Genomic DNA, 16682 nt, shown 5'->3' with positions numbered 1-16682 from the left:
CATGCAAATCAAAAACCTGCAAACTTCTGATTCTACTGATAGACCCAGTGAAGACCAGGGGTACCACAAATGCCTCCGGAAAATCTTGTTTTACAAAGCAGTAGCCATTGAACAAATAGAAACTTTATTGCACACAGATATGTTTTCCAATCTAATATCACCTTCAATGTTCAGCCTGCACTTAGAGCGTATAAATAGTGCGGACGTAAACCCTAGATGCTGTTGGTATAATGTTTTGACTCTGTTATAGTCATTAGAACGGAGTTCCAGTCCCCTCCCATTTCATTATGTATTTTTTTTATTTTAATTACTCCCCCGTAATTGTGTCTACAACATTTAGATAATGCCATTAATGTGGTCCTTTTTATTATATGTTTAAATTGTGCAAAACGAAGTTGATCTCAGAAGCAAGCAGGGTCCATCTTTGCTGTGGGCATCTAAAGCCCTCGTCTTCATTTCTGGGATTTGGTGCAGCTGGCTACCCAGCATGCACCTCCCCATCTCATGCCTACGCAGCGCTCTTTCATCTTGACAGGTTGCCATAGCAAAGGTGGCGTCAGCGGAAGTTCCCGCCCTTTTGCTATAGCAACCTGTAAATCAGAATCTCCCGATCCTCTCGATCGAGTCAGTTCCTGATATCGCAAACGCGTTATCCCAGGAGTCCATTGCAATCCCCTAGTTACGCCATCGACTATGTGGCCGGAGCCGGAAGTGCTCCAGGAAATAAATAAAGAGTATATAAAAAAAATATAATTTGCTATTTTTTTAATTGAAATGCAGATGGCCATGGGATAGATTGCAAGTAAAAAAAAATGGGTGGAACTCTGCTTTAAAAAAAATAGAACAAATGTAATAAATTGGATAAGGGTAAAAAACAAACTAACTTCTAAAATGTGATTGGTGGGATGAAACAAATGCAGGTACTAATGACATTTTAGGATATGTTCGCTGTATTCTAGACAATGGCATTCAAAACGTGATAAAAAATATAGGGATTAGCCAAACTGATCTGAAATTTTGCTAATTTTTTTTTTTTTTTTTTTTATTTGCTTGGTTTTTTTTTTTTCCCTTTTTATTTTTTCTTTGTTTTTATATATAGTTTTTGTTTCAGGTTTTCTCTAGTTTCTTCCATTATTTTTTATTTTTTTTTGTTTTGTTTTGTTTTTTTGTTTTCTTAATTTTTCTATAGTTTCCATTTTTATTTGTTTTTCAATCTTTTCACGTCTTCTGTAGTTTCTTTCCACTTTTTTTGGTTTTGCTTTAATGACACAGTACAATTTTGTCATTCTCTGCTCCCATCACACAATCTTCTTGTACAAACAATTCTATGTCCTCATGGCCTCTCTTTCCTGCTTGCGCACTTATAGGTCTCAGTCAGACTGCAGAGATGGGTGTGACATGAAGTGTTTTAGGAATTTGCCATATCTCGGAGTGCCAAGTGTGGGCGATTGAATAAACAGATCACCTTCCTATCCACCTCTCTTCTGTCCTCCCACGTTCTCTATCCCTTCCACCCAACTCTCGATACTTCTCCCTCTTCCTATTATTTGGCTCTTCTGTCTTTCGCTGAGTATTTGGCACAGTTCCTGTATTACCCCTCCCTTTCACTCTGAGTCTCCTGTACTAATAGTTGCACAACGTGTTCATTGTTAATGTGTAACTTGGATGCCTGCTATGGTGCATGCCCAAAAATGTGTCTGGCTTTAGAGGCGTCATGAGCCATCTTCTGTGGAAGCCCAAAGAAGGGCTGGCATCCTTCCATGCCACAGACTGATCCGGGAGCTGAAGTTCTGTATAGGATTCTGGGGTTTTTGGTGGCAAGATGGGGATCCATGTTCCCATGGAGCAGACATTGCATGCTTTCTAAAGCAGCTATAGGAGTTGCGGTGTGTTGATAATGCCTTCAATTGCGTTTCTACAGAAGGACGCTGCCACTTTTTGTTCAGACGTCACTCAGGGGCAGCATCTACTGCCGGGACCGAGATGACAGTCGTGTAAATCCTGGTGTTCACAAATGTCAAACAGATCAGCTTTCTGCTGCATCCTCTTACGTTGTAACTGCTATAAAGTTAGGTGGCCATACACTGAGAACATTTTGTCTGGTTGCTGATGGCCCTGGCCATGTCGGCACCCTCCTGTCCAACATCCTTCAATCTAAAATTGGAAGTTGTTGGGTGGAAAGGTGACGTCTGAACATTGTCTTTATCCAGTTAGATGCAGATTTTGTGCAGGTATTCGGACAGCTGCGGGTGACAGCTGTCCAGAGTACAATAGCTGGCAGGGGAGATTCCTTCCATGCAAGGGACAAGAAAGCAGAATGAAACAGTAAAAATATATCAGTTGAAAGCTGTCACTGTCAAGGCAATTCTTGTGTGTGAATGGCCAGGATCTATCTATTTTATTTTTATTTTTTTCAAGATGTTACAAATATGAATTGGCTGTTCAAGTTTCTGATGACACTCATTTTCCTTTCCCTTTTTCTTTTTTTCCTGGTTAGGCTGGCAGTGATGGACAGCGCATTGGAAACTGCCCTTTTTCCCAGCGTCTCTTCATGGTCCTTTGGCTAAAAGGAGTCACATTTAATGTCACTACAGTTGACATGAAAAGGTGAGTAGTCCTGCAGGTGAGGGGAGCTCAAGGCAAACTACTATTTGAATACAGTCTCTGTTTCACAAATAAGCATTTAATGTATGACAAAGAATTCCCAGAGCATTGTGAGATAGCTAAAGGGCAGTATATTTTGCATGTCTACTTTGAGAGACAGACCACTTTGGACAGAGCCATCTGATAAAAGAATCACTGCTTTGACTTATGCATGTGAGTGTTAAACCAGAACTGAAGTCTGAAAAAAATCCTCAGTGCAGTATACACCTCTGACTGTTTTCCTGCCATCTGTAAGATGCAGAGACTGGCCAGAGACAGTATAACTATTGTGTTTGTAAGAAAATCATTAAAATTAAATGTATTTTTTTTTTTAGAGCCCGTTTACACCAGCCTGCACGCTAAAATGCACTTGTGCAAGTGTGCGTTGTGTTTACATGTTTTTTAATTGAAGCATCACAAAATGACACTTCATTCAACTCTATGCACCGCAGCATGCTGCAGCCATGAACCAATGACATACAGTGTGGTGAGTTGCACTGCATAAAAATGCACACCGCTGCACAGGTATGGCGTGAACAGGTCAGCCCTAAAGAGTGTGTGTGTGTTGTGTTTTTTTTTTTTTTTGTTTTTTTTTAACATAGCATGTTAAAATATTTGACTACATAAGGATTCATAGGAGGGTTTATTCCTGCTTATTTAGTTAAATTTGGAGATCGGAGCAGCTCTGACATTAGGAACTCTGGAAAAGTAATAAAGGAATTTGTAGTTTTTCAATATTTTTTTTGGACATAAACCTCAGATGTTGATGTAAAAAAATCCTTATCACAATTTTTTTTTGTTTTAAAAAAAATTGCTTTGTGGTCTAAGTTATAATATCTGTACATAAGGATAGCGACATTTGCTCATTACAGGATCTGCTTTTTGCTTTGTAGTGCTATACAATAATGGTGCTTTACTGCTTCTTCCCACGATGCAAGGCTGACCCAATTCATTAAAAGCCATGTACAACAGATGAGCAATACATTCATTCCACTTTTTTTTTTTTTTGTCCAAAAAGTTTTATTTATAATTTTAAGTACAGTTTAAAAAAAATGGGGAATTAAGACCCGCCCTGCGATACATTATGGTTTAACCAGACCTCCACGCAGGGAGGGTGGGTAGGTCATATAGGAGAAATTCTTCCACAGAAATGTGGTATATCTGTCAAGCAATAGACATATCCTACTAATGATTGTAAACGATCACCTTGTAAAACAACCCATTCAGTTTAAAAAAGAAATGAAATGCATAACATTTTTGTATAGATATAAAAAAATGGGAAAAAGGTATTTTGTTTTTTTATAAGTGATCACATTCCCTCTGTTCTCAGCTGCATAAGAGCTGGGGGGAGGAGAAGCAGCAGCACACTGAGCTTCCCAGTGACAGGCTGTGCAAAGGGGCGTGTCAGGACAAGTCTGATCATTGGAGGAGAGCAGGCCGAGTTCCCAGCATAGTTAGAGAACTGACCACGCTGTGCTCTCCTACTTGGTGTGGTCAGTTTTTAATAGGAAAGCAGAGGTAGTGGCAGGAACACTAGTGATTTCACACAAAGGAAGCAGTACAAAAAGAACAAGATACTTTCTCAGAAGTATATGGTACAGCGGGCACATATCAGGAATATGAAATGTTCATGGAAACAAATGCTTTAAGCATGGGTGAACTATTACCGTACAAACATTAGTAAGTAGCAAAAAGGAAAGAAAACTAAGACCCCTTTCACACTGAGGCGCTTTAAAGGAGCTACGGCACTAAAAATGGCGCCTCTCCTCTCCAGTGTAAAAGCCAGAGTGCTTTCACACTGGGGCGCTGTGCTGGCAGGATGCTCAAAGTCCTGCAAGCAGCATCTTTGAGACTCCTAAAGCGTCCAGCCCATTAAAATCAATGGGAAGTGCCGCTTTTAACCCTTTTTCAGGCCACTAGCAGGAGTTAAAAGCACCCCGCTAGCAGCCGAAAAGCGCAGCTAAAATTATGGTAAAGTGCTGCTAAAAATAGCGGCGCTTTACCGATGATGCTCTGGGCGGCTCAGTGTGAAAGTGTCCTAAATAAAATTAAGGATGGGAAAAGTGAGGAGAGCTCTCCCTAGTTTTTAATCTACACAACTCTATTTTTAAGACCCCTTTCACATTGTGCCACCCCGGGCGTCGGCGGTAAAGCGATATTTTTAACGCCGTTTTGGCAGCGCAATTCGGCCACTAGCAGGGCGGTTTTAACCCCCGCTAGCGGTCGAAAAGGGGTTAAATCGGCAGCGTTTTGCCGGCGGTATGACAGCACTGCCCCATTAATTTCAATGGGAAGGAGCGGTGAGTTCACCGCTCCAAAGAAGCTGCTGGCAGGACTTTTCCTGTCCTGCCAGCGCAACGCTCCAGTGTAAAAGCCCTCGGGCTTTCACACTGGAGTGAATGGAGCAGCTGTTTTAGGGCTGTTTGCAGGCGCTATTTTTAACGCTTTGGCGCCTGCAAAACGCCCCGGTGTGAAAGGGGTCTAATACTATAAAAACCGATGAAATCGGAAGCTTGCGTGTATGTAAAAATCATATACAATGTCAATCTAGGATAAACACTGCAATAATAGCTCCAAATCTACTCGCTGAACATGCAACTATTCTTTCCTTTTTAATTGCATGTTTGTCATCCAGACTATTGGAGTACAGTGTGTAGAGCAGGGACAACTTGAAAAGCAGAAAAATGTGACTCATTTTTCTGAATGTCTCTGCATGTGATCTGGGTATGGACGGTAGCTGCATACCATATGGCACAACCATTCATTCAGTCTCTGAAACGGTTTGCATTGTTTCCAAAGTTCTCCCACAAGAGGCACAGAGGAGGGGTAGAGACAACCTGGGAAATATGACCTGTAGTACATTCATTGTGACAGATCTGTGACTTGCTCTGATAGACTTTTAGTGGACAATCGTCCGGTGAGCCACAGATTGCCTGTGTTATGGGTGACATCATAGGGGTCTCATTTTTAGTTTTTAATGCAGCAAAATCCAAAAAATGTTTTGTGGGGATGACCTGGCACAAGTATGCACATCGGATGTTCTAATAATTGCTTTTACTTCTCTTGCTGCATTCTTGGTCAGTTGTTCAAAGTATTGATCTACCACAGTAAGTCTATTTACTCTGCTAAAAAAAAAAATGTTACTTTTGTATGATCTGTCCTGAAAAGTGGGAGGGGCTGTGCTTATTAATTCATCTCTAACTGTCCATCATTGTGTGTGAGGACCCATTCACACTAAACACAAAGCTGCCACAGAGTTAAAGCAGAACTAAAGGGTGAATACTTACGCAGTTTAAAAAGGGTAAATACTTTCCTGTCCAATAGTCCTGCGCTGGCATCTTCCTCTTAGTGTCTTTGGGCCTCTTCATTGGCCGGTGAGGGGTGATGTCTTTGTATTTTTTATTTACACTACACTGCCTTTTTTGGAGTGAAAGAGTAGAGGTACAATGTAGCCCGTACTCATTCACATGGGGGTGGGGGATCTGAGGGTTTCCAGATTCCTATAATCCCCAGCCCGCAGACCCTCACATCCACCACCCATGGTTGTCGAGAAGAAATCCTTGTCCCCATCAACATAGGGACAATGTGCTTTGGGGTGGGTAGTGCAAAACCCCTCCTGCGCCAAAGCACCCCCCTCCTCCTGACCTGCTGGGCTGAATGCTTGGATAAGGGTCTGGTATTGATTTTGGGGGGACCCCACACTTTTTTTTTTTTTTTTTTGGCACGGGGTTTCCCCTCCAAAAATCCAAACCTTATACCATATCTGGGGGGGGGGGGGCGCCACCACACCGTGGTTGTTTTTTTTTTTTTTTTTTTTTGGCCTGGGGAACCCCTTCAAGATCCCCAGAGCACAAGTCGCATTCCACAAGTCGGATCGCGATGATCTGACTTGGATGCCACTTCTATTCAAATCAATGGGCTGAAAGTCGGATCAGTTAAGAGCCATCTCTCATAGGGAACCATTGAATTTAAATGGAAGCAGAGAAACGCTGCTAAAAGCCAACGCGGCTAAACTCGCATTAACGCCAATGCAAAAAGCTACTAAAAGCGCATTGTTACAGCAACCTTTCCCTGGCGTCGTTAGTGGCTTTGCAGCTCGTCTTTTTTTCTAGCGCCCTGTATGCATGAAGACTAAAGGTATCTGTTTGCATCATACCGCTAGTATTTCTAGAATGTGAAAGAATGTTGGCAACAACGAATATTCTACCTCTGGGTTAACCTCTTCATGGCTCATGCACCTTATACTATAACCATTTTTCTCGAATGGAATTCACAAACCGTTCAATATTTTATTTGATCAAAAACCAAATGTTTTTCCATCCTTCTTGTTCTGCCACCTATGATCTAAAACAATTTTTAAAACTGAATGAACGCTTCATTTTCTATACTTGTGTATATCCAGCTCAAGGCATAGTTAGGCCCCTTTCACACCTGAGCGTAGCGTTTTCAGGCAGAAAGTCGCGCATTTTTTGCCGCGATTTTGTACATGTCAAAAGATCACCAATGTAAAAAGCCAAAAAACACCCAAATCTGACTAAAAAAAAAAAGTTCCAGAACTTGGAGCCTTAGAGCTGCACGTTTATATGTATTTGTAGTGTGTTTAACGGCTTTCTGGTTAGTTTACATGTAAGCAAGTACTGCATGCTGTACTTCTTTTTTTTTTTTTTTTTCCACATAAAAACTGTCCAAACTAGGCTTATTGAAGTACATTTATTTTTCTTACATATGCAGTTGTACCGCATTTAAAAAGCGCTTGACTGCATCTGGTTTAAATGAGTCCTTAATTATCGCTCAGATAATATTCAGAGAATATTCAATCAAAGTCTTTCAATTGAATATAAAATAAAATATTTTCTCATGGGATCCTCACCATATGTATAGACCCCATGAAAATCCCATGAGGAAATATTTTATTACATATTTACATTAGGGACTTTGAATATCGGGACATTTGTCTGAGCGATGTTTTTTAGATTATATGTTTTAACCACTTAAGGACCAGAAGGATTTACTCCCTTAATGACCCAGGCCATGTTTTGCAATACGGCACTGCATTGCTTTAACTGACAATTGCGCGCTCATGCGTCGTTGTACCCAAACAAAATGTATGCCCCCCCCCCTACAAATAGAGCTTTCTTTTGGTGGTATTTGATCACCTCTGCATTTTTTTTTGTTTGTTTATTGCCCTATAAACAAAAAAGAGCAACAATTTTTGAAAAAAACAATATTTTTTAATTTTTGCTATGTTATCCCAAAATTAAAAAAAAAAAAAAAAAAAAGATTTCTTCATCAGTTTAGGCCAATATGTATTCTACATATTTTTGGTAAAAAAAAAAAAGCGTATAGTGATTGGTTTGTGCAAAAGTTACAGCGTCTACAAAATAGGGGATAGATTGGCATTTTTATTTATTTTTTACTAGTGATGGTGATGGTGGTGATCTGCAAATTTATTTATTTATTTATTTATTTTCCCAGGACTGCAACATTGCGGTGGACAGATCGGACACTTTTTTGAGGACCAGTGACATTTATACAGCGATCAGTGCTACAAATAGCCACCGATTACTGTATAAATGACACTGGCAGGGAAGGGGTTAATGCTAGGGGGCGATCAAGTGGTTAAGTGTTCCCTAGGGAGGAGATTCTAACTGGGGGGCAGTGTACTGACTAGAGGAGGAGAGAGAGATCTCTCTTCCTGATCACTAGGAACAGCAGATCTCTCTCCTCCCCTGTCAGAATGGAAATCTGTCTGTTTACATTGACAGATCCCTGTTCTGGCTCTCTGAGGAGCGATCGCGGGTGGCCCGCAGACATCGCGTCTGCCGGCCATGCGCATCGGCTACGGCGTTTCGCCGCGTGCGCCCCCTATCGCTCTTAAAACGTCCGACGTACACCTATGGCGATTCGCGCAGGGGAGCCAACCTGCCGCAGTATGACGATGGCTGGTTGGTAAGGGGTTAACCTGCCCAGGGGGCCATTGTGTTGCTAGCTGCTGGGGATTGTATATGGTATTGGCTCCTCCTGTGCTTTGATATTTTATTTGAGCCCTTAATTAGGCTTCTCTAAATAACAGGGTAGTTGAATCAGATTTTTTCCATTTAGAAGAATAATTTTCCTGGCGTAGAAGAGCGAGTTCAACAAGGTTTTACCTACTACAGAGGTAGCTAATCCTTCCACCAGACTAAATCGGCATACAGGTATTTCAGGACAATGGCCAGGAAGGATAGGGCTTAGATTTACTTCAAAGAGTTCGTAGATCATAGTTTTTTTTTTTTTTTAAGTTTTTGTATGAAATGGGAATGGGTTTGTTTTTTTTACGTGTTTTCAGAAGGAATTCCCCTTTCACTTTCTTGTTCCGTGGTTACAACAGAAAATTAAGTGGAAATCTCTCTAGTAATATGTCGCTGGGACAGGTGTCCCCATTGCAAGATTTCCTCTTACACCCTGTTGATGTGACAACATTTTGGACTCCCCCCCCCCCCCCCCCCCCCCACTTTCTGTGTTGGAAACAATGGTCACAAATCTAGGACAGTTGGCAAGTATGTTCCCTGTCCCATAGCCAAAACAGGAAATTCCTCCAAAGTGGAGGAGGGAATCCCTGGTTGTCACCAGAACTAGTGACCCCTTTGGAAGATTTCCCCTCTATTCCTGTTATGGTGACAATTTTGACTCCTAGGTAGAGCTGCACGGTTACTTGTATAATAATCGCGTTCTTGATTCAACATCCCCGCGATCTCCAGCCTGGATTACTGTGATTTTTCGTCTCCTTTTATGCTCCCAACTTTTTGGGAACAGTTTGGGGATGGCCCCTTCCTGTTCTAACATGACTGCTCACCAGTGCACAAAGCAAGGTCCATAAAGACATGGATGAGCGCGTTTGGGCTGGAGGAACTTGACTGGCCTGCACAGTCCTGACCTCAACCTGATAGAACACCTTTGGGATGAATTAGAGCGGAGACTGCAAGCCAGGCCTTCTCGTCCAACATCAGTGCCTAACCTCACACATGTGCTTCTGGAAGAATGGTCAAACATTCTCATAGACACACTCCTAAACCTTGTGGACAGCCTTCCCAGAAGGTTTGAAGCTGTTATAGCTGCAAAGGTTGGGCCAACTCAACATTGAACCCTATGGACGAAGACTGGGATGCCATTAAAGTTCATGTGCGTGTAAAGGCAGGCATTCCATTACTTTTGACAATAAAATGTGTGTGTTTTTGTATGTGTAATATAACCTTGTTACCTTTTTTTTAGGTTTTATTTTATTGGTTGGGTTGAAAGATCCTCTTTGTTTTGTTTTTTTTTTTTTTTTTTTTAAGAATTTTGCTCAGAATATATACATATGTGTAATTCTTACTCCTACAGGAAGCCAGACATACTGATGAACATGGCCCCCGGAGCCCAGCCCCCCTTCCTGCGTTTTGGGGATGAGGTCCGTACTGACATCAACAAGATAGAGGAGTTTCTGGAAGAGACCCTGTGCCCCCCTAAGTAGGTATCTGACCTACAAGTAATCCTGTTGATAACAGATTGATAATGGGGCCATTATACCAAGAACTGTGGATCGATTTATTTAAACCAATAAAGCACTTAGTAGTTAGCTCTTCTGCCTTTCAGCACTGGGGTTCTCAGTTTGAATCCCCGTCAGGACACTGTCTGCATTGAGATTTCATGTTCTCCTTGTGCTTGCTGGGTTTCCTCCGAGGACTCTGGTTTCTCCTGGTTGGCACTAATATGTGTATCTATGCATGTGAGAGGTACCTTAGATTGTAAGCTCCTGGTGTATTGTACAGTATGTATACAGCTGCATACATTTTCGGCACTATATAAATACAGTTGTGCTCATAAGTTTACATACCCTGGCAGAATTTATGATTTTTTTGGCCATTTTTCAGAGAATACAAATGATAACACAAAATCTTTTCTTTCACTCATGGTTAGTGTGTGGCTGAAGCCATTTATTATCAATCAACTGTGTTTACTCTTTTTAAGTCACATGCACACAAGTTGACACAAAGGGGTTTGAATGGCTAACCATCCTCACCTGTTATCTGTTTACTTGTAATTAGTGTGTGTGTATAAAAGGTCAATGAGTTTCTGGACTCCTGACAGACCCTTGCATCTTTCATCTAGTGCTGCACTGACGTTTCTGGATTCTGAGTCATGGGGAAAGCAAAATAATTGTCAAAGGATCTGCAAGAAAGGGTAGTTGAATTGTATAAAACAGGAAAGGGATATAAAACGATACCCAAGGAATTGAGAATGGCAATCAGAGGTGTTCAAACTCTAATCAAGAAGTGGAAAATTAGGGATTTCTATTGAAACCAAACCACGGTCAGGTAGACCAACTAAAATTTTAGCCACAACTGCCAGGAAAATTGGTCGGGATGCAAAGAAAAACCCACAAATAACTTCAGGTGAAATATAGAACTCTCTCAAAACATGTGGTGTGGCTGTTTCAAGATGCACAATAAGGAGGCACTTGAAGAAAGATGGGCTGCATGGTCGAGTCGCCAGAAGAAAGCCATTACTATGCAAATGCCACAAAGTATCCCACTTACCTTCTGGCACAAAGTCATTTGGAGTGAGGAGACCAAAATTGAACTTTTTGGTGACAACCATAAACGCTTCATTTGGAGAGTCAACAAGGCCTATGATGAAAGGTACACCATTCCTACTGTGAAACACCGAAGTTATTCGCTTATGTTTTTGGGATGTGTGAGCTACAAAGACACAGGAAATTGATGAATGCAGTATGTTATCAAAAAATACCGGCGGAACATTTGCATTCATCAGCCAGGAAGCTGCGCATGAGACGTACTTGGACATTCCAACATGAAAATGATCCAAAACACAAGGCCAAGTCAACCTGTCATTGGCTAAAGCAGAATAAAGTGAAGGTGCTGGAGTGGCCATCTGAGTCTCCTGACCTCAATATCATTGAGCCACTCTGGGGAGATCTCAAACGTGCAGTTCATGCAAGACAGCCCAAGAATTTACAGGAACTGGAGGCTTTTTGCCAAGAGGAATGGGAAAGCTTTACCATCTGAGAAGATGAAGAGCCTCATCCACAAATACCACAAAAGACTTCAAGCTGTCATTGATGTTAAAGGGGGAAGAACTGGGGTATGTAAACTTTTTTGATCAGTGTCATTTGGGTAGTTTCATTATGATTTAAAAAGAGTAAACACAGTTGATTGATAATAAATGGCTTCAGCCAAACACTAACCAGGAGTGAAAAAAGTTTTTGTGTTATCATTCATATTCTCTGAAAAATGGCCAAGAAATCATAAATTCTGCCAGGGTATGTAAACTTATGAGCACAACTGTACCTGTAGAAATAAACTCCCATCAGATATAAAAGGACACATATGTTATTTTTTATTGCTACATCATGAATGGCAAACTGCATGCAATCCGCTAAAACACAGATGGAATTGCATAGACAAGAGATGCTCTACCTGCTAAAAGATTGTATTTCCTGCTATCCAGTCCATAGATATGCACTGCTCTGTCTGGCAGAGCAGAGGACCTGGATTTTATCTGCTGCAGTTCAGTAACACTTACAGGTCATGTCCCTCCCCCAGCCTGGGACTGGACAGTGGCAGGAGAAGCAGTAGACTGATGAGCTCATCTCTCTGTCACTCTGCTTGGTGAGGCGACAACATGATCACAGCCTTCGCAGCCTGTGGTTAGCAATGTCATCCTATCACAGGAAGGCTTCCAAGAGACTACAAACTCATAGAATCAACTAGAATTTATTAAGCATGTACTAAAAGAAATATACAAAAGCTTCAACTACACTATTTAAAAAGCAAACATTTAGCTTTTTATCAACTTTTGTGTTTTTAAAAGAACCTGAAATAATAATACTCCTTGCATCTAGCGCCCCCATCACCCTTGGTGCTGTGCAAAGTAACATTAGATTTAGACTTGCGTCTAAATATACCGGTCTTCTTTTTATAGATGATTTTACCCCCCTTTTGCTGACAAGCGTGCCCACTACTGTGTACATTACACAGGCGATTGTGGTGCTTCCCTTTTTGCCCAAATGGGTGGTTGGGTAGTTTGTGCCATAGACGCGAAGCACCTTGACGGTAGTACATACCTCCCAACTTTTTGAGATGGGAACGAGGGACACCTGTTAGCAAAAGTATGTAGGCATAGAACACACCCCCCTGCCACACCCTCTTAAAGGAGAAATATACAAAAAATATATATTGGTTAAACCCACAAGTGCGGGGTTTTTTTTTTTTTCTTACCACTACTATTCATTTATAGTGGCTTTTGAAACTTACAAAAGCAGCAATTTAGAAACTGGATGAAAGGTTTAGCACTGGGAAACACTTTTCAAAAGATAAAAAGTACATTTTATGTACAACTATCTAGAACAGACCAAAATGAGGGACAAATGAGGACAAGGGGCCTTTGTTCCAAATTAGAGACAGTCTCTGGAAATCAGGGACAGTTGTGAGCTATGCGTAGTATGTAAAGCACCCTGTCTGCTGCATATTTCAGCTTAAATTTGGGTAGTTGGGGGTGGTAAAAACTAGGCCTCATTTAAAGTGTGCGGTGCGTGATTGAGGCTAAGTGCTACAAACAGGGTGTGTAAAACAATCTATGAAATGTTTCCAATGACCATTTATAGTTGTAAGGCCAAACATGTATTACAAAACCAAGATCTGATCGAAAAGAGGCCTGGCCTTTTTAGGATTGCAGTAGCCAATCGGATTCAGCAGCTCTGAAAATGAAAATAAACCATGGATTGGTTACAATTGGAAATACTTTTTGCCTAGCCCTCCTTGTAGAACTTTGTAAGCATGCCTCAACCCTTAGGCCCCTTTCACACGAGGCGGACTCCGTTTCTACGGAGCCCGCCTCGGTCCGCCGGCTCAGCGGGAAATCTGTCCATTGATCTCCGCTGAGCCGGCGGATGACAGGTCCCTCTCTGCTCACTGAGCAGGGAGGGGCTTGTTAGGCGCCGCTGCCGCCTATGGAGGGATCGGATGAAAACGGACAGCATGTCCGTTTTCATCAGATCTCATCCGATCCGCCAGCGACTGACCTGGACGTAGGGCCATCCATCTGCTTTTAGCGGATCGGACCGGGTCGGATGTCAGCAGACATGTATCCGCTGACATCCGACGCTCCATAGGCTAACATGGAGCGTCCGTTCAGGTCCGCCGTCAAAACTGACAGGCGGACCTGAACGGTCCGATCATGTGATAGGGGCCTAAACCAAAAAAAAAAAGTGCTTGTTTTCTGAAGACATCTATTTGTCCATATTTGTATTCATGAATGTTATTATTTCTCTCAGATTCCCAAAGCTGGCTGCCAAGAATCCTGAATCCCACACAGCTGGGCTGGATGTCTTTGCCAAGTTCTCTGCCTACATCAAGAACTCCAATCCAGCAGCTAACCAACGTAAGTGAGGGAGATGGCTGTAGCCTGGCTACTTTTATTTCCACTTTTACAACCAAAGTGGGAGAACACCTACACTGTCTGTCTTAACAAAGGTTTATAGATCTTAAGGCTTGGCTGGTGCATTGTATGCTAAAGTACCTTAAGAAAAAAAAATAATAAATGTCCATCTAATTACAATTTGAAATGGTTTGGAATCGCTTGCAAGCTACCAGAAGAGTCCTGTGTATAACCTGTGCCACAGAAACAACCAGAAATGTAAGAATTTTGTTTTATGATCCTGTCCAGTGTGATTGGGAGCATATAATAAACATTATAGTGGAAGGTTTTAAAATCTGACTGCAAAAGCGGAAATACACTAGAAGTGCCACGTGACATGAATGATCTTGAAGCCGAAGGCAGTCGCCAGCATCAGCATTGCTAAGAGAGCACCTAACCGTCTCTGTAGAATCTCTCCCCAGTGAGACGTCACTCTCCTGCTGGTACGGGAGCGATCCCACAGAAGTCTGTGAAGGGCTGTCCCATAGTTGTCCATGTGACATCAGCCTCAGGTTGTCTGCATAGTTCAATAGAACAAAGAGCTCAATCTTTGAACATGTGTCCAAGTGAAAATGTGGCTAGGTTGAGGTCTGTCCTGTGTAAAGCCTAGAAAAAGTATGCCCCTTGTTGCATTTAAACACAGCCTATACAAGCCAAAGCACCCGTGTCGCAACTGCCCTGTGTAGCCACCCTAGGGCAGCAAGTTTGGTCTTCCCAAGATCACCAGGTTAAAAAAAGAGGTGGAAAAAAAGAAAATAAAACTAGTGCAGCCACCTTCTCAAAGGATTGGTAAGCTGCAATGTTACATTTTGATTCTGTCACTTTGACTTAAAGTGACACTAAAGGTTCGGGTTTTAAAAAAAAATAAAAAAATAACAAACATATCATACTTGCCTCCACTGTGCAGCTTGTTTTGCACAGAGTGGCCCCAAACCTCGCTTTCTGGGGGTCCCCCGGCGGCTCTTGGCTCCTCCCCACATCAGATAACCCCCCTGGGAGAAGCACTCTCCTGGGGGGCTACCCTGCGGGCACGCTCCCGAGTCCAGCATTCGGTGCCGAATGCAGGACTCAGCCCCGCCCCCTGGCGCTTGTTCATTGGATTTGATTGACAGCTGCGGGAGCCAATGGCTGCGCTGCTATCAATCTATCCAATCAACAGCCGAGAACCCCGGGCAGAGAGACAGCGCGTAGACTGCATTAAGGTGAAAAAACACGAACCTTTACAACCCCTGTAGCCCCCCTGGCGGTTTTCCCGAGTGTGGCTCGGGGTTAAAATTCAGTCCCATTAGCGGTAACCCCGAGCCACACTCGGGATCGCATTGCAGGATCCTGGTGCGGCGTTACTTACATTGTCCCCGGGATCCTGCGATGTCCCCCGCTGTGTCTACGGGCTCCGTCCTCTGCCCGAAGCCTCTCCGTGCCAGGCTCCGTTCCCTGCGAGCATTGCGACGCACGGGGGCGGAGCCTGGCGGCAAATTCAAAAAACTGTAAAAATCATAACACATACAGTACTGTAATCTTACAGATTACAGTACTGTATGAAATGATTTCACATCCCTTTTGTCCCCAGTGCTCAGTTCTATATTATATATACTGTTCTTTCTGGCTGGAAACTGGAGATTGTCCATAGCAACCAAAAAGTGTCCCTTTACGTCAAAAATGGTTTTAGACCAGCTAGAAAACAGTGATAGTAAATTAGAACACTTGCAGAATTGAGCGATAGTGAATCGTGGGGAAATTTATTTTATTATTTTATTTTTATTTTTTTAATTATTTATTTTTATTTATTATATTATAATTTATGTTTTTGTGTTTCAAACTTTATCATACCCGGGATATCTACTAGACTCTTGTTTGGACAGATTTAAGTGTGTTATTGTTAAGAATTACAGACCTAAAATATAAAACGTCAAATTTCCATGCAAAATAATTGTACCGCTTTCAGCACCTAAAATCCGAAAGAATCATACCGCCAGGGAGGTTAAAGTATAACTAAAAGACACCATTTTTTTTTTTTTTTTTTTTTTTAGTTTTGGATGGAGTGAAGACTGATTAGAACACGGCTATGGAGATTCCCTCACTCTATTTATCCTGCTTACCATTATCATTGAAAGTAAAAGAATATACTGAATTTTGGGTTGTCCCCAGAAATCTTCCAATGGGGACACTAGTTCTGGTGACCTGGGGGTCCACAAGGGATTCCCTTAATTTGCAGGGATTTCCTCTCACTTCCTGTTTTGGCTATGGGACAGGAGGTGAAGGGAAATCTCCCCAATGGGACACAGATGGCAAAAAATAAACTGACGGGTTATAACCCTGCCTTACGCTATCCAAAATGGGGAAAAAAAAAGTTTTGCCTATAGTTCTACTTTAAATGGACAAAGAGGTTCTCTTGTATTTTTGTAGTGTTTGAATAGTGTGGAGCATCCACAAGGCATGTGCATGCAGGTTCCCATCCTTCAGACCCATTCGTCAACGCATGATTTGGTAGAACCATAGGGGTTGGAGGAAAGGAAGTGCACAATGGGAAACACAGGCATTCAACACCCTAGTAGTGTTGAATGCTCAAAAGGCCTCCAGAG

General features: G+C 42.1%; 1 protein-coding gene across 1 annotated transcript in view; it reads left to right on the top strand.

Annotated features, from left to right (window-relative positions):
* Positions 1–16682, top strand: part of CLIC1 (chloride intracellular channel 1) — a 70354-nt gene that overhangs the window by 47055 nt on the left and 6617 nt on the right. The window contains exons 2-4 of the mRNA XM_073598964.1: positions 2498–2607; positions 10006–10131; positions 13958–14064. Of these exons, the coding sequence (XP_073455065.1) occupies positions 2498–2607; positions 10006–10131; positions 13958–14064 (343 nt within the window). The remainder of the gene's footprint in view (positions 1–2497; positions 2608–10005; positions 10132–13957; positions 14065–16682) is intronic.

The sequence above is a fragment of the Aquarana catesbeiana genome, linkage group LG09 (assembly GCF_042186555.1).
Source record: "Aquarana catesbeiana isolate 2022-GZ linkage group LG09, ASM4218655v1, whole genome shotgun sequence".
NCBI classification, from domain to species: domain Eukaryota; kingdom Metazoa; phylum Chordata; class Amphibia; order Anura; family Ranidae; genus Aquarana; species Aquarana catesbeiana.
Note: the sequence above shows the minus strand (reverse complement) of the source record. Positions and strands in the feature narration are given on the sequence as shown.